Source organism: Felis catus, chromosome A3, assembly GCF_018350175.1.
Source record: "Felis catus isolate Fca126 chromosome A3, F.catus_Fca126_mat1.0, whole genome shotgun sequence".
NCBI lineage: Eukaryota > Metazoa > Chordata > Mammalia > Carnivora > Felidae > Felis > Felis catus.
Genome location: NC_058370.1, coordinates 34,303,363 through 34,327,170, shown reverse-complemented (window position 1 = coordinate 34,327,170; position 23,808 = coordinate 34,303,363). Strand labels below are relative to the sequence as shown.

General features: G+C 37.8%; 1 protein-coding gene across 3 annotated transcripts in view; it reads right to left on the bottom strand.

Moving 5' to 3' along the window:
• PLCB1 (phospholipase C beta 1) overlaps positions 1 to 23,808 on the bottom strand; it is a 695,993-nt gene that overhangs the window by 447,534 nt on the left and 224,651 nt on the right. For all 3 annotated transcript variants that reach the window (XM_023251450.2, XM_023251452.2, XM_023251451.2), the window contains exon 3: positions 15,008 to 15,076. In XM_023251450.2, the coding sequence (XP_023107218.1) occupies positions 15,008 to 15,076 (69 nt within the window). The remainder of the gene's footprint in view (positions 1 to 15,007; positions 15,077 to 23,808) is intronic.

Here is a 23,808-nt window from a genome sequence, read left to right as displayed (position 1 = left end):
AGAATTAATAGTGTGTGAAATTTTTGCCACATGAAACTAATACCAACTAATGCTATTAAAGCAGTATGTGTTGTCAAGATTAAAAGAAATATTTTGAATGGACTTAGATTCACCACAGTCTGAATTTCTGCCCTTGAATTCACAAAGCCACACCTTATTAATTGTGGCAAAGAATTGTCAGATGACAATTCTGAACTTCCTTACTTTACTCTGCTTCTGCAACTATACGATTTTAGATACATGATTTATTGTCTAACATCTTATTGCCAGAGAAACTAGCTCCAGCTTACAAAGGCATGATTCAGCTCCATATATTAATTCTCTTTTACAACTTCATGGTTTCTCAATTCATCTTGAATTGAGCATGAATGTTGGCAAATGAAAAGCAGGACATTTAAGGACATGATTAAAAGAAGGTTGATGAATTTCTAGTTACTTGGAGCATTTCTAAGAATTTACTTAAAGAATTTAGAACAATGTAACACAGTTAAGTATCAGGGGAAATATTGACAGAGCAGAGAATCTATCTCTTAAGACTTTTTGTAATTTACACACTAGAATAATAATTTACTTTGGTTTTTTTCTTTTTCTGTAAGAATGGAAAAAAAATAAGGGCTCTAGTCAAACTTCTACAGTATTTCAAATGCTCTACAGTATCCTTGAGGTAAATTATTTGACTTAAGATTTATCAACTGGAGCCATGAAATTTTGAGCAGCTAGCCATAAAATTAAATATCGAGCCTACTTGCTCTTACTTACACACTTTATTCAGCATAGGTTCGAAAGGTTATATCAACTACTACCTCATATAAAATACCTACTTTTTATTTTAAACATTCCAAGATCTATTCTTTTTCAATATTATGCACTAATTTATTTGAAGCATTATTGACTTTAAAACCATGTAAACAAAAATTTTATTTGCATTATTCAGCTATTCCACATTCCTAGGTATACGTGTGGGACAGAACTAATATAAGATCTGAAATTAATTTTATTTAGATTTTCATCCATCTGGTATTCACATACGTAAGTAAATATATGGAGACAATGCCTTTTAATAATCTTTAATCTTCAAACAAAATTGCACAAATGGAAAATGATTACTATAGACTTACGTTTTCAAACTCCCCTAAAATAAAATAAATCTCTCTCACTAACCTCTATTTTTGACAGTAGAGATTTGCCTATGGCAAAAATAATCAAGTGAATAGTTAATTTCCCAGATCATCTGTATGTGTCCCAACACATAAAACTTCTTGCTTAAGGGTGCCAGGGTGGCTTAGTTGGTTAAGCGTCTGACTTCGGCTCAGGTCATGATCTCATGGTTTACAACTTCAGCCCAGTGTAGGGCTCTGTGCTTACAGCTCAGGGCCTGAAGCCTGCTTTGAATTCTGTGTCCCTCTCTCTTTGCCCCTCTCCCACTTGTGTTCTCTCTCTCTCTCTCAAATAAATAAAACTTAAAAAAAAGCCTTTTTAAAGTCTTATTAAATTCACACTAAGGTATTCTAACAATGAAAGTAACTGTAATTCATACACAGATACCAAATGACTTGTTTATTTAACTTCAAATAAAGACAGTGAAATTTAATTTTTAATTAACACTCATAAAAAGAAAAATTATGTTTGGCAAGTAATTTTTAATCAGGTATTACAAATCCCAGTAAGGAAATGCTTAATGTAAAATTTAAACATTACCTTAGTATTTTAATAATACGAATAATGAACAAAGCTCTTTTTTAAAAAATGCTGTTCAACATATCATGAAAAATGAAAACTTGGCCAGAGAGTGAGAAGCATAGGTAAGATAGATGGCAAATGTAAATATCTAAGAGAAAAAAAATGACACTACGGCTGATGCAGCAATTTGTCTAATTTGTCAAATAATGACACTGATCGCAAGTCTATTAAAGGTATGAACTCGTGACTTCAAGTTTCAGAGAAAACAAGCTACCATGCACAGAGGCAGGACTATGAAACATATCATAGCCGATCATCCTTACAAAAACTCTCTGAAATAGCATTATGAACTTCATTTTATGGATGAAAAAATCTAGATATGAAGAAATGAAGCAATCAACTGTGGCTACAAAGATAACATTGGTGGAGCCTCTTAACCACTGCTGTCCCCTCCACATGAGGGGACAGAGTTCAAGTCTCACTTTCAAGACATAAAGTCAACTCCTAGAAACACTTTTCTATAGGGAATCAGGAAGAAGCTACAGCTTTTGAAAACTGTTGCTCCCAGAGTAACTTCCAACCACTTTAAATGTAACATCAACTCAAGCTTTATCTCAGTTTAAGATTCTTCCAATAAAACCATGTGGCATCAATTTTACACTAGTGAGAACTTGGAAAGCCATTGGGAACTGGTCCCTAGAAAGAATTCAGTGGACCTGGAATTAACCTGTAGTGGTATACCATGCATTAAGCTGGCCTAAATGCCAAACTACATTCCAGCTACCGTGGAAACAAATTAAATTGTTGTGCTTTGAATGATATACTAAAAGTGCTGATGGCTTTCTGTCAAAGCCAAGGTCTAAATTTGGAAGAAAAGACAAGGCGGACTAATGCTAATACAGTTTAAAAATTAATAACGATCCATGATGGAGCACAAGATAAACCTCTGCCGTATATTACCAATGGATTTTTACATGAAGAAAGACCTTTCTGGTTTAGATCACCCAAGAACCTGGTCTTTGAACATCTTTAATTAGGTATCTGCACTATTGTGGGAATAAGCATCACTCTTAAACTGGTGTTCCAATCCCAATATGGTGTGTGATAGACATCCTAAGAACCGACTACAGAATCATTTACCAAAGTGATTCAACAGAACGTTAATCCTGTGAGATGCTTGACAAAGACGCCCATTGTCAAAAAAAAAAAAAAAAAAAAAAAAAAGGAAACTGGCCCCAATCCATGTCCAACACATCAGTCTATGAGAAGTTCTGTAATAAAAAAAAAAAAAAAAAAAAAAAAAAAAAAACAAACAAGCATCTTCCCAACATATTTGACCAGACAACACTTTTATCTGAAAACACCTGTTAGTATTCCAAGGAATTCACTTGGAGAAATGTTGAGTTACTGTTTTTAAAAAGTATTCTCTGTTCTTGAGAGAAGATAAAGTGACTCTTCACAGGGTTATGCCCATTTATGGTTAACAGTGATCAGCAAATTCTTCCAGCGCCACTGGTCTTAACCTGAAATCGGTAATACCTGGATACAAATTAAAATGTCAAGAAACATCTGAATGATGAAGTACCAAAAGGCACAGAGAAAATGTCTTGGTGAGTGAAGCTGAAAGGTGAATTCTGACCTGTTAGACCCAGTGATCCTGTTCACAGTTAAACACCAACAAATATTCTGCTTAGTTCGGTTAATCCATGTCCTAGAAATCTCTGCACACATTAATTTCAGCAGTCTTAGAAAATTTCATTTCTACCATTAACAAAGATCTGTGAAGAAGCAAATTTTACTACATGATTTTGACTTTTAATTGGCACTTTTTAAATAAGATCAATACTATTTCTCTGGGTACTTGAAATTTCGCATTTTAGACAGCTACAGATGTTGTGTTCACATTCAGAAAAGAGGACAAAAACCAAAAAAACTATGCTGCAAGTCTTCTTTCCTCCCCAAACATACCTACTTTGTGTCAGGTATCATACCCAAAGTGTGCAATGCAGGATTTCATGTTTTTATGGTAAATAGAATAAACGTAAGAATTTTCAGCCATTTCCCATTCAAAGATGATGAAAATGAATTTCTCAGAATAAACGAGCACATACTCTTAAGTTCCTTCCACTCTACCAAGCTGCCTCACAAATGAATACCACTCTATCACACTTTATGGCTGGCAAAGCCATTTCAGGTATGTATATTATTTGACTGTCACAATAACTCCACGATAGACATAAATATTACCGTCCCTCCCCAGACTTTTTCTCCTGTTCACATCACATGTCAAATTGCCTTCCAGTTTTTTCCCCTGTTGAACCAGGTGTCAAACTGCATGCCAAATTACTGTAGGACATACTCTTTGTAAAGGAAACAATTTAAATTCTATATATGTTTAATTATCTATCAGACACTACAATAAGTGCTAAGAAGAATAAATTGAAAAGTGAACATAAGGCAGATAGTTAAGTAGCCATGAGTGAGCTCCCAAAGTATACGACACTACGATTTGTGTCTTGTTATGAACCATAATCCACCTCACCAGACAACCCTATCCTTGCAGGAGTTATCACTGCATAAAAAAACTAAGAAACCTTCCTGGCATCTCTCAGTTAATGTGTGCACTGGGATTTGAATCTGGGTCTCTTTGACCCCAAAATTGTGTTCTTCCATTTCAAAATACTGTTTCAGATTTTGCGTCCATGGCTTCATAATGTAGAAAAATATGTCAACATGTTCTCAACTGTAAGTAAATTGCTCTGAAATTATTTTGATGGTTGAGAAAATCGATTTAACCTTTGGAAAAATCTAGACAGTTTTTAGAAAAAAACAAAACAAAACAGTAAGTCTTTTTTTAATGTTTTTTTTTAAACGTTTATTCATTTATGAGTGACAGAGAGAGCGCGCGAGTGGGGGAGGAGCAGAGAGAGAGGGAGACACAGAATCTGAAACAGGCCCCAGGCTCTGAGCTGTCAGCACAGAGCCTGATGCGGGGCTCAAACCCACAGACTGAGAGATCATGACCTGAGCTGAAGTCGGCCGCTTAACCGACTGAGCCACCCAGGTGCCCCCAAAAAAACAGTAAGTCTTAATGCAAATAGATTGCTGATGGCCCTCTGTGGGCAGGTGTTTGGCTGCAATGATAAATGTGCTTCAATTTTGTATTTGTACAGTTAACATATAAAAACAGATTTCCACTGCTAGGTATAAACACCAGAGCTACAAAGGTGTAAATCTGTCATTCTGAAGCAATCCAGAGTAGTGCACGGAATTCCACCATAAATAGGTAAATTATCCAACTCTATCTTGGTTTTGCTACTACAACACATCATATGAACATCAGTGATAGATGTATTTTATTCACTTACTAAAACTCATCCATAATGATAGGTAAAATGTATTCATCATATACAACAGATGCGAAGGCTGTGGTATTTTAGATGCATTTTATCATTGAGTCTTGCGGCAAGCAGGTAAGGAAAACATGGAGATTCTTTCCATAATTCAGATGGGCAAACCAAGTCTCAGAGGTGTTGAATAACTTGCTGAGTTCGATAGCTGGTTATTGGCTTTGAGTCTTGGCCATCTGACCTAACAGCTTGTGCACTTAATGACTATACTTTATTAAACACTTACAATGCACAAGGATACATGTTGGGTGCTCTGGCATACAAAAAATGAGTACGAATGTGTGGGTAATAAGAAAAAAAAAACATTCTGACATAAAGGCACTTCTAAAAAGCAATAATGCCTATTTCTGAAATGATTCCTACTGCCCATTTTATCCACTTTGACAATCATATTGATTATAAAGAACAAATCTATTTATATTAGATCAATTTTTAAATAATCTTACAGTAGTATTCCCAATACAGAAGTAAATCATGAACTTGCTTTGGAATGTAATAAGGAAATGCTGTCATAGGCTGAATTGTGTCCCCACAAAATTCATGTGTTGAAGTCCTAATCTCTGGCACTTCAGAATGTGACTCTATTCTGGGATAAGCTCTTTAAAGAGGTAATTAAGTTAAAATGAAGCCTTCAGGATGGGACCTACTATGATAGGATGGGTGTCCTTACAACAAGAGGAGATTAGGACATTGATTGGTTCAGAGAGAAGACCATGTGAGGACAAAGAAGGAAGACAGCCATCCAGAAGCCAAGGTGACAGACTTCAGAAGAAAACAACCTTGCTGATACCTAGATCCGTTCCAACCTCCAGAACTATGAGGAAATACATTTCTGTTATTTAAACCACCTAGTCTGTGGTACTTTGTCAGAGGAGATTAATACAAGCACCTTGACATACTTTATGTTAACTAAAGCCAATCAAGTTTAAGGGAAAGTATACTAAAAACTAGTCTTTTTGACAAACACTCTAGGAAAATTCTCAATACCTTACCACATAAAATCCCTATTTTAAAAAAAGAGAGACCATCCATTTAACCTGGTGCTCTTTTTCCTTAGAGTAATTGTTTTCAAACTTTGCCAAACACAGGAAACTGTGGGAAATTTTAAAGAAAAATATTGGTGCTTGAGCCCCACACCAGACATTTTGATTCAACTGATCCAGGGTGTGGCCTGGACATGGAGATTTTAAAAGCTCCCCAAGTACTTCTCATATCTCTGCATTAGAACTCAAGATTAAAAACCCTTCAGAGGGCAGTTCACCATGCAGAATTAATTTAAGAAATAAATATCAGATATTTCCACAAGATGGCGTATTATTGCATTTGAAAGAAATAAAATTGAGAAACATTTTCAAAATGCAACACTATACCATTACATGTAGAACAAATTGGGTTTAGATTGAAATTATACCAGATAGGAGCAATGATAAAATGAGTCACAGCCTTCTGAAAAGACGTGAGGTTTAAGTAACATATTACTAACCTTGTCTTCAACAAGGGGTCCACCCTGACCAATGAGAACGTCCATGGCTGCCATGACCTTAGCCTGCTCTTCCCCCTTGGCAGAACTGTGGTCCCCTGTTCACTCTCCACAACCCATCAGGGAGCTTTCGAACTCTTTGACAGTGGGGTGCTAAAGACACACACTTGCTATTATATAAAACATAGAATCTTTATTCAGCCACACACATGTTCAGTTAGTATTTTACAGATGAATATACATATATACTGAGTTATGTAGCCATTGCTCAAATGTTCAAATCTAACTTAACTCTTGATAAGAGACACACTCTTCTCAAATTTGGGAATTTACACCAACATCCCAGAAAAGACTTAGCCTGTCTGTGATTGTTTGAAAATAAACGTGAAAAGCTTTTAACCATTAGAAAAGATATTCTATACTTTAATGGTAGCTTTTAAAACCTTCTCTTGTTCACTATTGAATGGCCATAAGGGTGAGAGGAACATGGAAAAGGCAGAAGAGTTTTAAATGCAAATATGTATCTACCGAAGGAACCATTCCTTACCCCCCTCGGCATCCTGATATTTCTGCTACCAAATCTCTGACTAGTTATATAAAGGTTTTTGTTTCCAAGGAAACCAAACCACTGACATCTATGGAATTTAATGAACATGAAAAAGGAACCATGCCATATAATTTACATCTGGAGATAAATGTGACTGGCTGTCAAAACCATTACACATACACAGATAATTCTGTGAAGTTTTAAGCTCTATTTTTGTCCATTTAGTAAAGATGTAAATAAATACTTTTATGGAAGCAGGATGACAACAAACAAACAAAAATTCTTGCATCATGTCAGGTAAGTTGAGAAATAGTTAGAACCAAGAATATACGGGCTGAAGGTAGAGCTCCTTAGCGATTGAGAGAAAAAGAGAGAAACCTTTATTTTATTCTACAAAAGGTTCTCTTCTTCCCTCAACTTCAAATATCTGTAACAAATTTTATGACCGTGGCTTCACACAATGGTGGAAACTGTACAAAGTTAGGGAAATAGCTTATAATCAGCAAAGGGGGACAATAAATAAAGCACTCATTTCAACTCCCGGCCTCATAGATGATTCATTGAAACCACTGTTGTAGAACATCCAAATAACAGCTCATTATGAGATTTATATATTGGCATCCGGATCCTATGATGAGCTATTTGGGATTCGACAACCCTTAAATAAATAGCCTATTTTGGATATTAGCAGGGAAGGCTGATAATATGTGGGAAAAAATAAAGCGTATATAAAATGGTAACTTCAATAAAATTAAAAGTGTACAAAAGTGAGAAGAAAAAGCTAGAAGGAAATTCCACCATTTTATCTAAATGACTACTCCCTCCTTCTTGAAATCCTTTTTTAGATGTCCAGAAAATACTCTCTTCTGATTCTTGTCCTCACTGGTTGTTCCTTCTGTCTTTTCCTTTTTTCCTTTTTTTTTTTTAAATTGTGGTAAAATATGCATGCCATAGTTTACCATTTTAATGATTTTCAAGTGTATAGGTTAGTGACATTAGGTAATAGTCATTGTTGCGTTATGCAATCATTAACCACCATTCACCTCCAGAACTTTTTAATGTTGTCATAACAAACTCTGTACCCATTAAGTAATAACTTCCCATTCTCTCATTCTTGTCTCCTCCCAGCCCCTGGAAACTGCCATTCTACTTTCTGGCTGTATGGATTTGCCTACTCTAGTTACCTCATATAAGTGAAATCATACAGTATGTGTCCTTTTGTGTCCAGTTTATTTCATTTAGCATAGTGTCTTTAAGGTGTACCCATGTAGAGCCTGTGTCAGAATTTCATTTCTTTATAGGTTAAATAATAATCCACTGTGGTACATATATATTGTGAATAATGCCACTATAAACACTGGTATACAGATACCTGTTTGAAGCCCCTGTTTTCAGTTCTCTTAGTTATATACCATTCTTGGCCTCTTTCCTGACTCTTTTTCATCCATTTTTTAAAATGTTTTATTTATTTTTGAGAGAGAGAGAGAGAGAGAGAGAGAGAGAGAGAGAGAGAGAGAGAACGAGTGAGGGAGGGGCAGGGGGGGGCACAGAATCCGAATCCACAAAGCAGGCTCCAGGCTCTGAACTGTCAGCACAGAGCCTGATGTGGGGCTCGAACTCGTGAACCATGATATCAAGACTGAGGCTGAAGTCGACACTCAACTGACAGTCACACAGGCGTCCTACTTTTCCATTTTTTAAAAGTTTAAATGCTGGAGGTCCCAGGGCTCAGACATCACCTTGCTTTCTTCTACACCTACATTCCTTAAGAGTCCTCATTTAGCTTTGAGATTTAAATATTCACTTACAACTCCATGGCCAACCTTTCCCCTGAACAGCAGATCTGTATATCCAAATACAACATCATCAGGTATAAGTGGAACAGACACCTCAAACATTAAATATCCAAAAACAAACAAACAAAGAAGCAAAACTCTGAATTTTTCTATTTAAATGTGTTTCTTTCTTCCTTCCCAGCTTAGGACACAACAGCTCAGTCCTTCCACTTTTCCAGGTCCAAACACTAAGCATTGTTCTTGAATCCTTTTTTCATACCTCACATCCCACACATTAACAAACCTTGTGGTGCCACCTTCAAATTCAGATTCTGACATTCTTTCTCCCCCTTACCTTTACATCTCGCAGTTAATATAATTATCAGCACCACTCAGGATATTAGCAATAGCCATTTGGTTGGCGTCCCTACTTCTTCCTTTCTCTTCCATGGTCTATGCTCCATGCAGTGGCAAGTGATGTTTTGAAAAGCAAAATCAGATCTTGTCACTACTCTATTCAGAACTCTCAGATCCCTTCTTCGTTCTCGCAGAAGAAAAAGCCACAGTCATTAGCCTGGTCTACAGGGCCAGAATAATGTGGTCCCTGGCTACCTCTCTGATTTCATCATCCTTTCTCTCTTGCACACCACTGTAGACAACTGGCTTCCTTGCTATTCCTCAAATATACCAACTATGTTCCCACGTCAGCACCTTTACTCTTGCTCTGCCCTCTGCCTGGAATGCTCTTCCTTTTCTTAATTAATATCTCTACTCCTATCACCTCATCTTAAAAAGAGAACATACTCCATGATGACTCAACAAAGCAGCAAGCCTCTCCACCACTCATGGTCAATGATCTCTGTCCTGTTTTATGGGTCCCAGTGGGACTGATCTGTTACCTGCCCCCCACCCCCCAGTGCGATGCTGGAGTCTGCTTGTAGGGCTAGGCACTGTGGTGTATGTTCCTTTCCAAATATGCTTTTAATTATTTTATTTTATCTTATCTTATTTATTTTTTGCATTTAATGATTTTAAAAGCCATCATTTTCATTTGGGGTTTCAGAAAACTAAAAATGATCAATTTTTAAAATTTCATTTTACTCTAATCTGCCTTATGTGGTTGTAGTGATACTACTTGCCACGTAGAACTTAATTGTAATCTAGATATTTACCAGGAATCTGTATTCCAATTAACATTACACATCTGAAATAAACTGCCCTTTATCAATAGAATGAATTGGTTAATTGTCAGCAAAGCACATGAAGCAGTTTTCTTTGGACGAAACACAATTTAGAAGTTAAACTATAGAAATATTTTTCAGTGGCATTGCTGCAAGTATTATTGAGAGTGAATGTCAACAACAGAGTTTTCATGTTCAAAGCCTAGGAGAGCCTCCTTAAGTACACAGTCTCTATGGAGTCCACAGCAATCCTACAATTGCTTTCGAGAAGCCACATGCAAAGTTCGGCATAAATCTTTCTTTCTTCCTTCCTTCCCTTTTTTTTTTAACTTTTCAATGTTTATTTATTTTTGAGAGAGAGAGAGAGTGAGAGTTGGAGAGGGTCAGAGAGAGGGAGACACAGAATCTGAAGCAGGCTCCAGGCTCTGAGCTGTCAGCACAGAGCCCGACGCTCAAACCCACGAACCAAGAGATCATGACCTGAGCTGAAGTCTGGCGCTTAACCAACTGAGCCACCCAGGCGCCCCTCTTCCTGCCTTTTATTTTTGTTTGCATTGCACCTTACCTTGGTTAGAATGTGACCTGATATTTTACTAAGTGCACCTTGTTTCCTATGACCAAGGCAAGAAGTTTTAGTTGATACAAACTTGTTCAACATTAATTTTATAATCTACAAGACGGAGTGCCTTGGCTTGATTAGCTTCTCATTTTAAAAGTTGGAATCAAGGGTTAACCCAACTTCCACACCTAAAACCCTGTGGCCCCCACATGCCCCATTTCATCGATGAGGAAGTAGAGGCACAGAGAGAAGTAGGTTACTGACTGAGCTGGCATCCAAACCCACATCTCCAGTTTTCTGGCTCCATCTACTTTTCAAATACACCTATAGATAGAATACATCCTGAGAATCCTGAGGATAAAGAAACTATCTTTCTCAGCAGCATTTTTAAACCTTTATGACATGGTGTAGAGTAAAAAATGCACTTTTTGTTGATCCAGAACATATATTCACATGCATGAAAGAAGTTTCACCAAACAAACTTATTCTGCACAAAACGCTGATATTTTTCATTCATTCTAGCCAGATCTATTTCATTTTATTAATGCTGTACATGTGCCACTAAACTGATCTGCTGGGTCAGCAACCCAGAGAAACCACAGGGATAAACTTTACTTTTTTAAAAAAGCTCCTTTTGAAATGAACATGCAGAGAATATGTGTACCCAGCACATGCAAGAGGCACATCCGAGAGCACCTTGTCTCTACACGTGCTTTATAAGCCTGGGAGGCAGGGAGAGAGAGAGCAAAGAAGGAAACATAAATACATTTTTTTAGATTTCAAAGGACAAGATGTTTTTTTTTTCTTTTACGTTTTTATATGTGGATAAAAATCTTCCAATTTCTCTCCAGTGAGAAATTTTGAAACTGATAACTAGGACAAAGGCTGTATACAGAAAAGCCGATCTGGAATTTCATATACTGTGCTGGTAGTCGACATTTAAAATTCATTAACAGGGCAACACATAGACACTTCTCCATTTCTTCTAAATGTTATTTCCAATCACAGCAGGCATAGAAAACAGTTCGTCTTCAGCTAGATTGTGAATTTTTATGTAATGAGATGCTGTGGAAAACAAAAATAATAATATGCATGCACAGATAAATATTTGAAGGGTGCCTGAGTATTTTGATAAATAATATCTGCTCCACACATGTTCTTCCTTCCTTGATGGTCTGTAAACCCCTGCAGAAAGTCTTCCACTCAATCTGTCTTCATGTTCCATTGACTCCTCATCCTTACTGGGCTTGTCTCACTCCATACTGCTATCCTGACACTTTTTATTCTTATGCTATCAGTCCTACTGCTTTTGTTCCAGCCAACACTATGGTCTCCTCTTATTTGGTTTTCCTCCTCCGGCCATAGGCCTCCTTCTACAAGGTGGTTATACGTGGGAAGCTTGTTTCTCTTTTGGTCCCCATACTGAACTGCTGCTAACGTGGGGGACCCGGGAGGTGCCAGTGATGGTGAGTGGAGGATGGCCACCAACGGGATTCTGAGGATGGAAGAGGAATTGCCTCTGGCACCTTGGAAGCCAGACTGGCAAGAGAAAGAAGTATCTGTTCCCTGGTGATAGTCTTTGAGCAGCTGAGTGAGACTTCCACTGGAATTTTCAATACATTCCAATCATTTCTAGTAAGTTTTCTTTTTAATCATTTATCCAGTTTGAGCTGGGGTTTTCTTTTGCAACTTAAAGACTTTTTTTTTAAGTTTATTTATTTTGAGCGAGAGAGAGAAAGAGAGAGCAAGCAAGTAGGGAAGCAGCAGAGAGAGAGAGGGAGAGAGAATCCCAAGCAGGCCCCATGCTGTCAGCACAGAGCCTGATGTGGGGCTTGCTCCCACGAACTGCCAGGTCATGACCTGAGCTGAAATCAGGAGTCAGATGCTTAACTGACTGAGCCGCCCAGGCTCTCCTTGCAGCTTAACGACTTCTAAACTGAGAGTCATATCAACTTCTTTCTTGCCTATCAATCCACAAAGCCACTTTCATCCAAGCCCCACAATCCAATCTCTCTTTACAACATACACTTTTCCACATAAAGTGAAATTAAAACCTGACTTCCTGCAAATATGATTGAAATTTTTTAATAATATTAAATATAAAAATAACAATGATAATACCAACAATAGTGGCTAATATTTAATGAGTGCCTATTAAATAGCAGTGATCTGTTAAGTCAGTGGTGCTCAAATTTTGCTACAAAGCTGCTTTTCAAAAGCCCTGATATCCACACTACAACACCAGTTAGAATCTTGTAGCACCAGAATCTTTGGGATTAGGAAACAGACATTACCATTTTTTAAAGCTTTTGAGGTGATTCCACAGGCAGTCAAATTTGAGAACTCCTCTGCTAAAGATTTCCTAAGGAATTATTTAATTTAGCCATTATAGTAATGATACAAAGTGCCCATTCATTATTATCTTAGTTACTATTATTGTTGTTGTTATCATTATCACCATGTAGCCAATGAGGAAGCCTGAGTCTCAGGAAGGTCACACAACAGAACCCAGGTTTTAAAATATTAAAGTAGACTGAAGTTCTTGAACACCAGCAAGGAACAGAGTGGAAAAATGCCAAGGACACAGATAATCCACAGAGAAAGCAATCTTTAGTGGGGGGGGGGGGGGGGGCAAAAGAAAACAAGAGAAAACAAAACAGTAAAGGTCAGAGTATTCCAAGTATCCAAGTCTGTCCTTAAGAGAAATATTTTAGGATCTAATAGTGGTTTATCAGCTGAGCATAGCACAGACCCTAGTTCTATTCATTTATCCTCATTCAATAGACACGTATCCAACCGCGTCCATAAATGAAACACTGAACTGATCAGCAGGCTGAATGCTACAATAAAAGAGAGAGAGGGAAGCCAGAAAGAAACTCCAGGTGGCAGAGATGCCAACTCCACCTCTGATGCCTGCAGACAAAGGGGGCTCTACGGGAGTGTAGGCAGCAGTAGTCTTTATCATCAATATTGATCATCAAATTTCAAGTTAGGCCAATGAACTTGCATTTAAAGGCAAACTTTATAACTCTGCTATCAATGCAGTTCTTGGAACTAACAGGCTTACCTGAAACATGGCTGGAATGTTTTGGGGGAAAGAAGAAGAAAGAACTTCTTTCCTACACTAAATATTAAACAATTCTGAATCATCAAGGAAGCATTAATAATGATAAGCTTGCTACAAAATTAAAAGACCAAACTACTAAAATTTGATATATTATGAAGAGAGCAACACAACTAATAGACTATTTGCACATGAAAACACATTTAGAAACCTTCTTGAAAATAATTCAGATTTTTCTGTCTTCATTTTTCACGTTTTCCTATAGATCAGCTTAACTCCTACAGCAGTAAAACCAGTATTTGGGTGTTCGTTCCATGGCAGAATTTGCCAGCAAATATTGCACTGTTATGTATCTGAAGAATGATCCTTCCAGGTGATTTTTTTTCTTTCTGTTTCTCCACAGCAACAGATAATTTTTGATGTCAAAGAAAGTATTTTGACTTTTAAAGAATAAAACAAAAGTTGCAGGCAGATACTCAAATAGAAAATCGCTAGTTTTATATCAATTATGGTAAGAGGTAAGAGTTCCTGAATGGCACCTGTACTTCCCTATTTGACAATATTATCTTTGCTAGAAAGGAAGTATTTAACGTACTAAAATTTGAATACAATAAAGAGTAGTTTCCCACTGTACAGGCAAGTCAATGCAGTTTGTTAGTATACTCAACCAGAATCTAAGTTTAAAAAAATTTGTATATTCTTTATTCAACATTTGTTAAATAATCTTCCAAAAAAAAAAAAAAAGGAAATAAAATCACAAACACTGCTTTGAGTATTTCTTCAGTAAGGTTTTCAAACAAAAACAAATTGACAGGCCACACAACTGATCCCAAACTTCCCCGGGTCTTCACTAGTAACATTTATAGAAGGACTTCACACCCTTTGGCTTTTTGGATGAAGTGATATTACTTATAAAGTATTTGAATTACAGTCTTATTCATCATGTCTAAGAGTTAGTTCATTTATGCATATGAGGCTCCAGGAAGTTTCCAAGTAACTTCAAGAACATTTTAACTATTTAGAATTACCCAGAAACTTTGGCCTCATTATATATTTTTCAACCAACACGAAAATTAGAGGACAGAAAGCAAGATCCCGTGTCCAACTGCCTATATTTTTACTCACTGTTGCCTTCTTTGAACAAAAGTGGAAATGTTTAGGGCATACAGGCTTCTGGAAGGACTGGCTGTTTTATTGTGTTTTACAACATCTACAACAGAGAAACTTTTAACTGGGGCAATTAATTGATACCATGACACGGTCAAATCCTCAAAGCAGCATCTGGCGGGTGCACAACACTCCACTTCTTACCTTGGGAGCTTTGGCATGTTTCCCACATCTGGCATCCTTGACAAGGCTGAGATCTAACAGCTCCGTCTCCTGGAAGGCAAAAATGTGAAATTGTTAAGCATCCCCACAGATCTCCTTTCATTATTTTATATCACTGTCATCTCTTTAAAAAAAAATCATGTTATCTTGAGACCTGCCTGAAGATTTCTCTGCAGTTAGGATATTTTTTCTTTCACATTCTTTATCAATCGAATTGGAGTGGAAACAACAAGATAGCTAACCGTTAACTGCTCAATTTAATATATATGCTGAGACATTTTGAAAGTATAATGGGCATGGTCAGGGTCCCCGGTCTATACTATGAGCTGTCCCTAAATCATCATGAACCATGCCTTCCTGCCCCATGGTCAAAAAATAATCCTGAGAGTCAGTCTGAGTGTGAGGACATGTGAGTGGCATGGGAGATGGGGATAGGGGGTGGTGGAAAGAGATGTTCCCATCAGTTCACCTTGCCAAGGGAAAGAGACGAATCTGCCTCACCTACCTGCCCCCTCTCCAGCCTTTAGCACTCATATCTTATGCTTCGATCTTTTCATTTATTCATTATATATTACTGAACACCCATAATATGCAAGTTACTCTAGGATACAAGATACATAAAATGTGATAGCTCCTCTGGATGGACTTGCTGTCAAACAAGGGAGTAAAGAAATGTATATGCATAAGACAAGGGAGGATGTGTTAATGCCAACTATAAAGTTAACTGCTATGGGAGTCAACAGAGAAAAGAAAGTTTTTCCCCCAGGGCTCAAAAAAAGTCCATGAAGGAGTCACTGAGCGTGGATAAAAGGAGTTGGAAGGCATAACACTGGAAAATATCTAGATAAGAAAGGACCAGAGGTTTGGACAGAACCTTGAGGTATGGATGCTTAGAAATGCTTAGAGATGGAGAACACTGCAGGGGAGAAGGGTAGGGAGGCAGAAGGGGATAGAGAGGCACCCGGGAAGAAGAAACAGCACAGGGAAAATGTAATGGCAGCGTGGGAGGGGATTTTCACAGGCAACATTCAGTGTTCCATTACTGGGGCCTAGAACGTATGAAGAAAAGTCATGGGAGATGATACCAGAAAGGGATATGGGCAAAAGGATGGAAACCCTGAGAGTCCAGCTAAGGACACTGAGCCATGAGTGTTGTGACAACACTCGTCGCCAAGTTAAGAGGAGACTACGCTGGCGAGATGGAGCGGCATTGCAATGAACAGTCATGCATCTGACTCATGCTGACAATGAGACAGCTGGACGCAGGCCTCTAATTCCCTTCTTCTTACAGGAGGCACTGCAGCATCATTCTGCTGCTCAGAACCTCTAAACACCAGTGGGTGTAATTTCTTATGGGCCCTAATATCCCCAAGTACTTGTAGTTGGGGTTCCCAGACAATTCCTTCAAATAGCTGCCACCAGTTCCAAATGTTCCGTGTAAAAGGGTCTGATTATTTTCCTGCACTAGAGGTTGATTTCATTATTGCAGTCACAGGGGTGGGGGTGGAGTCTGTCCACTGGCATGAAAGACCACACAGCAGGTCCAACAGAACACGTGGCTCCAGTGCACTTATATGTGAAGCCCAAGCTTCACAGCTTGTTCTTGTGAACAAGAAACAGGGCCTTCTTTTTTTTTTTTGCTCACCCTGGACTTATAAGTTTGCTTGTTCCCATTTTAGTGGATCCCTTAACCCATTCCTTGCCAGGTGTGACTGTTGGAAATCCTCCCAAACCCTGGGGTGTGAGGAGAGCAACCCAGCAAAGATCTTGCAGGATAGAAGATCTGGTACTACAATTCCCCTAAGGCTGTACCATTCGCAATAGTGAAGGTTACCTTATCAGTGTTAGAAAAGAATGGTATCAATGCTAGACTCAATGATTCACTTAGGCAAATGCATAAGGAAGTCCTCAGACTTGAGGCGATGGAACAGCTGGTCTGGGTCTGTTATCTCCACAGCAAGACAACCAAAACCTGTGCTGGAAGGAGAGAAGCAGGAAGAGCCCTAAGCTTGAAGAAGCTTCAAACGGAAGACCAGAACCAAGTGGACATTTGAGAGACAGGAGATCAAATGAAGGTAGAGGTAACTGGAAGAAAGATGAAAGCCATAACATGGAGGTAGAATTGTCTACAGGGAAGAGAGGAGTCATAAACAGCCCTAGGGTTTCCATATTCTCCATTGGGACTTGGAAGTTTGGGCAAAATGATAATGCATTTTGGAGATGTTGGTTTGAGGGGTTCATCCAAGTAGAAATGCCAGTCATTAGTTCAATGGTGCATTATTTATCAAATGCTGCTATGTGGCAGGTACCGGCTTGGTACTGAGGAACGACACCAACAATGCAGAAAACAGCTGTTTTGAGCAGCTCATGCACAAAACCACTTATTATACTTTAAAGGAGACATTTCAAAGTACACTGAGACATGGGCTACAAAGGACTATGGCATCTTTTCAGCTAATACACGAGGGCGAGAAACAGTTTGCCAGCCTTATAATTCTGTGTTCTGGTCGGGAAGGAGGGTTAGAGGAAGAGGAAACAGTAGGTGCAAATGCACAGAGGCAGGAATTGTGTGCAGAAAACTACAAGCCATGGGAGATACACAGCAGGGATGCGTGGACAGTTATCACAAACACTCAGGACTTGGTAGTTATTACATGTGTGTCCTCTTTAAAATTATCCATAAAACACTGACATTTATGTTTGTCACACTTTTCCATATATGTTACATGATGTTTTCCATATATGCAGAATAAAATCATACACACATACATAACATATTCACCTCATCTTATATCATGGTTTTCTATCGAAGGAAATTCCTTCCAGTTGAGCAAACAAAGCCTTAAACTCTACTTGTTTATACACACAAAACCCAAAGTGACTTCACAAAGAACTAGATCTTAGCAGGAGTCATTATATAGACTTTTATATTACAGATAATGAACACTGTTTTCTACTCTCAGCTCAAGAAGAAACGTTCATTCCCCAAGTCACAGAGGGGTACTTAACGCTAGCTGCCCTGGGGATTCATTCCGATACCACAGCGTCTAAGAAATTTCTCTTGCCTGTGTGTAAAATTGTGTGTGTGGGAAAACCACCGCAGGGCACTATCAACGTGGGTAATGTGGCATGGGAAAGACCCAGGTGGAAAAGCTGTCCAATGGACTCATTCGAGTAGAAAGTGATGATTAAAATAGTGTCTCCCACTTCTATTAACACGCAACAGCTACCCCCCTGGGGTTTAACTACATTCTATTCTCACTTCCACTAAAAAGAAAATGAGGAACCCAATGCACAGGACCACAATATGTTGCTTATGTCATTAAAACTTTTTCTAGGTTAATTTTCTCCAGTTAATAGTTTTAACAATTTACTCTCATTATTAGAAAGCAGTGAAATGGTCCCTTTCTTGGTTCATTTAAGAGATACTGATTTCCAGCTTTATGGATTTCACTATCTTTTACTCATTAAGAGAGGAAGGTCACATGATGTTTAAGTAGAAAACCTGAGTTTGAGGAAGGGCCCTAAAATTAACTGGTCATGTATCCAACCAATCATGGGACACATCAAGCATCAACTGTATCATCTATAGAATGAGTATGATAACACTTTCTATACCCATGGCTCTCAAAGCTTAGCTTGCATGACAGTCATCTGGAAAACTTGTTAAAACAGACTGGCTGGGTGCCATCCATCAGTTTCTGGATCAGCCGGACTGGGATAGACCTGAGACTCTGCATCTCTAATAAGTTCTCAGGTGATGTGGATGCTGTTGGTCCATAGACCACACCAGTGCTTGTCAAAGCACTGATATATACTCATTCATGGGGTTGTTATTATAAGGCTTTTTAGGTTAACATGATTGATAAAATTATACATTACTTATATGTTATAATATGTTGTATGAAGAATCGACATCTGTCATTCCTTTATACAGAGAAGTGTGAAATAAAAATATTTTACCTCCTGAGTGCAAAAGTGTGCCTCGTGGTGAATCTAGGCTTCAATTTAATTGAAGAAAAACTACTGAATGACAAATGGCATCAACACCTACTCTAATAAGGGTTCTTAGCATTAAATTTCACCCTATAAAAGCAAATGTCTCTGTTCAAAAATTCAAGCAATCACTGAAATTGTTCTATGTTTGCTGAAAATGCTATGCTATATAACCTTTGCTTTATACTTAATAACATTAAAGATATCTTTAGAAAAGCAAAAGAAGGAAATTGGTTCTCTTTCACCTCTAAGCCCATCCAACAATGAAAAGAGGATTGGGGTGCCCTACCTTGGCCAGTAAAGGAAGGATGGACTAGTAGACCTGCTTTATTTCCAAGGCATACAGTGGCCCCCTACAGAGCTTGGAGACCACACTCCTAGGACCCCCCATCCCCATATATCCACTAAAGTGTTGACAGATGTACCTTCTCCCTTTGTCAGTACAGATGAAAGTGAATTAACAGTAATCAAGTACTTATTTTTGATATTTTGAATGAGTGATGAGAAACGCTAAGGGAAGACCAAATTATCTCTGATGTTTACTATTCAGCAGAAAGATTTCAATCCATCAGCCATGAACCCACTGTGAGGTAGATGAGCCATGAAATGCACTGCAAACTCAGGAAAGAATACAGTTTAAAAACCAACTCTTTTCCAGAATACCAATTTCTGTGCATTGTCACCAAATTCCATTAGTCACCCGATATAATAACGTACTTGAAGTTCACACAATATATAATCAGAGCAGCAATTACAGTCACAAACATTTCACAGAGAAGATATTAATGGCTGGGCATGTGGGGAGGGTGATTATGGATACCTCCACATGTGGTATATTCATTAAGTTCAACTTCGATCTACCAAAAGTAGAAGACATTAATATGTTTTATTGACTGTCAAACCTCCCTAAAATGCCCAATGTTAAAGAAAAAAAACTATTTTGGAATCCTTTAATGAAGGGTTTTAATTTAAAGAGAAGCAGATGAAGCAGACTCAATTCTTTGTTCCTTTACTTTATTCCACTTCTGAGGGAGTAAAAATCTGTGTAGTGTACCTCTCAATAAAAAAAAAAAAAATCCCCGCACTCTCTCCCACTCTCTTATTTCCTTTGTTCTCTAGCCTTCATTTTTTCTTTTTTCCCCAAAGTCTGTATTGGATCCTTAGTGTATGAAACACCGATGGAAATGAGGTGCACAGGTTATCAAAACCAACCACAGCAGAGAAAAGAGAAAGATGATACATCTGGGTTTCTTTATTGAAACCAAGCTAGGTTTAAAATGGTGAAAATGCCATAAAACTAGGGAGCAGAAAACTTGGAATTATCATTTGCAATCTGTGCATTATTAAGCCCCTTACTACAGATGTTTGTGCCTTGTATCCTTGTCTGTCAAACAGAGAAGCAGATGCCAGCAACACCTTCTTCATTGGGCTGCTATTAAATCAAGTGAAGTATTAAACTAAGATCTCCACTTAACAGGAAAGAACTATTGTGTACATATAACATCTTATGCTTGCAACATTTCCCATTCTGGGTGAAAGAGAAAAGATGCTAGTAGAAAAGGCTAAAATGGATAGGTAACGCATCTAGAAGAAAAACACAGAATGCAAATAAACAAAAGAATAGTATCTGAAAATCTAAAACCCCAGAGATATTTTATAAAACCTTGAAACCAAAATAAGAAAGACCACTTCTAGAGAAAACCAATTTTCACATTTGTGTGTCACAGTTAAATGCAAAATTAGATTAACATTTGAAATGGAGAAGAAACAATGACATAGTTCATGGGTTATGGGTTGTATTGTAATTATTGACATAGTCTGAGCCAATAAAATAAAAACTGAAAAATTACAGTGATTCAATGAGAGGTTCCTATCACTAAAGAAGGCAAAGTCAAAGTAATATACTAATAATAGCAATAGTAACCATGACTATTAACAATGGACAAACAGCAATATGCCAAGAATTGTAAGAGATAATATTGGCATACATTATCTCATCAGTCTCTGCAACACCACTGTGACATGAGTATGACAGCTTCCATTGTGCAAACGAGAACTGATGGAAAAGTTGAGTGACAACTGTTGTTCAGTTCTACAATGGCATCACAAATCTCAGTGTCTTGCCTACCTGATGTAAGCAGAACTCCTAGGTGGCCACCATGATTCCTCTGCCCTGATTCAGGCCTTTGTCCAATCTTCACCCTTTGAATGTGGTCAGCACCCAAGACTTGCTTTCAGCCAACAGAATATGGCACAGGTGAGAGGCTATCATTCCCGTGATGATGTTACTTTATATGGCAAATGTGAAGATTTTGCAAGTGTAATTAAAGTCTTCAATCAAGTGCCTTAAACTTAACCAAAGGGAGGTATCCTGGGTGAGTCTCTCCAAAGAGGATTTAGGAGTGAGAGACCTGAAGCAGCAGAGATGATCACCTGTTTCCTGTGTTGTGTGTTGTCTAAGAATTTAAGGGCTCAGTCTGAACAGAATTGTGTCAACAACCTGAATGAGCTTGGAAGAAGAACTCCAGCTCCAGATGAGAACACAGCCCAGTAGACGCCTTTAATGCAGCCTGTAAGACTACAAGTAGGTGAGACCCTGAACTACTAAAACTGTAAAATAAAAAATGGTTGTTGTTTCAAGCCACTAAGTTTCCAGTAATGTGTTTTGCAGCCGTAGGTAACAAATATGCTGCCCCCATTGTTTCCATATTTTAATGCACTTAATTAAAAAGGGATGTAAATGAATTCACATACCTTGGCACTCCACCCAGCATAAAAATGATTGCAATACTGTCATCATTTTTGAATATGACCTACAGGAAACAATTACTCTAATGGAATCACAGACTTACGGTGCTGGGACAGATTGAAGATTAGGAAACTGAGACCAAAAGAAAACATATCAATTACCCCATATCACCGAGACTGAGTAAAGAATGGAAAAAGAATCCCCATTCTCCCAGACCTATTTTTTTTCTAAAGAATTATTTTTCAATATTGACAAAGTAGCAGGAATATTAACTGAGTGATCCAATTTTTAAAAGAACACAGTTTTGTTCATGCACAAGGAAAAAAATATTATGATACATAGAATATGGCACTAATTTTAACAGGCTGTGTCCCCACGAGGCAGCGTGAAATTTATTGACAAATATCTAATTTTTTCTGTGGAAAACCAAAAACATAGTTTAGCCCCTAGTTATGAAAGAGCCAAATTTCCTTCTTACTTCCTTCTTTAGCTCCCTGAGAAACTTCTATATATTCATGTAATAATAAAAATTGTTTAAGTTAAAGCTGTTGTAAGTCAACATAAAATTATATCCATAGCACCAAAGCTTTATTAGGACATAAAATTAATAGAACAATTCCAACAGCATTTATGTCTATAACTGGATGCATATATAACCTAATGCATCAATGGACTAGGCAGGTCAGGGGAGGGAGGTCGCGGATGGGGTGGAGCAGGGACAGAAATGCCACACATGATTCCAAGGTTCTAGAGCATTAGTATCTTCTCACAACTGTTTAAAATGATGAATGAAAACGGGTATAATTTAAAACAATACTAATTGGCTTTATTTTAACTTTACGTTGCTGACACTATTTAAAAAAAAACAGAAAAACCTCTGCATAATCACTGTGGAAACCTGTATATGCTCTAAAGCTGAATAAAATCAGGAACATACTGGATGCTTATAACCAATATATTTTATTTTCCTATGTCTAATTTATTAACAGGCATGGAGGGATTCACCACATTCTTACAGAGAAGTATGGTATCGCATTTGTTACGGACTGAAAATATTTTTTTTAATTGTGACAACAATGATAAAGATTGCATTGTCATAGTTTTCTATTATGCCTGTGCTCAACAAAGGCCTCATTTCAGGCCAATAAGATTAATTAGAAAGAATATCCATCACATGGCAAATAGTTTCATAAATGCTTAAAACTCTCTTTGTGGATATTTTGTGGGAGCCTACAATCTGATCTCCATAAAAAGTCACTTGCAATGAAATATGGAAGTGATATACATTAATCAGGCACATAAGCTGTTTCCACTTGAAAAGTCCAGATGATGTACATGTAGCCAGCTTTTCCCTTTAAATCGTCTAAAATGTTATCTCTGGTCTACACCTATTTCACTATGGATAAACAGCCACCTAAGCTTTTTTATCTGGTAGTGCAAGCTACTTTAGTCCTTTAACCTTACCTTAATGTAATATTGAGCATAGCACCTATCTGCTTATATGAATTAAATTCTTTCATTTCCCTAAATCCGTGGTTCTTAAAGTGTGGTCCCTGGAATACTATCAGCACCAATAACACCTTGGAATATGTGAAAAACACAAATTCTCAGGTTCCACCATAGACTAGCTGAATCAGAACCTCTGAGGTGGAGCCCAGAATCTATACTTTAATTAATCTTTGGGGTGATTCAGATGCAAAGTGGAATTTGAGAACTGTGTCCTAGATATTAAATGAAGACAGCAACTGCCCATAGAAAAGACAAATTAACCAGGGCTATAGCTTATTGTAGGACAGTCTGTAGGACACTGGACATGCTACCCAGATCCATTTAAAAAATAACTGCCTCGGAGTCATATAAGCAATTACAGATCTGATAATATAACTGAAAAAAGTCTTCTTCGGACTAGTGTCTTCAGCAGTACCATCAATATCACTATAGACTGAAGCAGTGATTTCACTTTGGACCCTAGAGACTAGAAAAGTCAAGGGGAGGACCTAAAGATGCTTGGCCTATTTCCAGATGTGTTGATTCAACC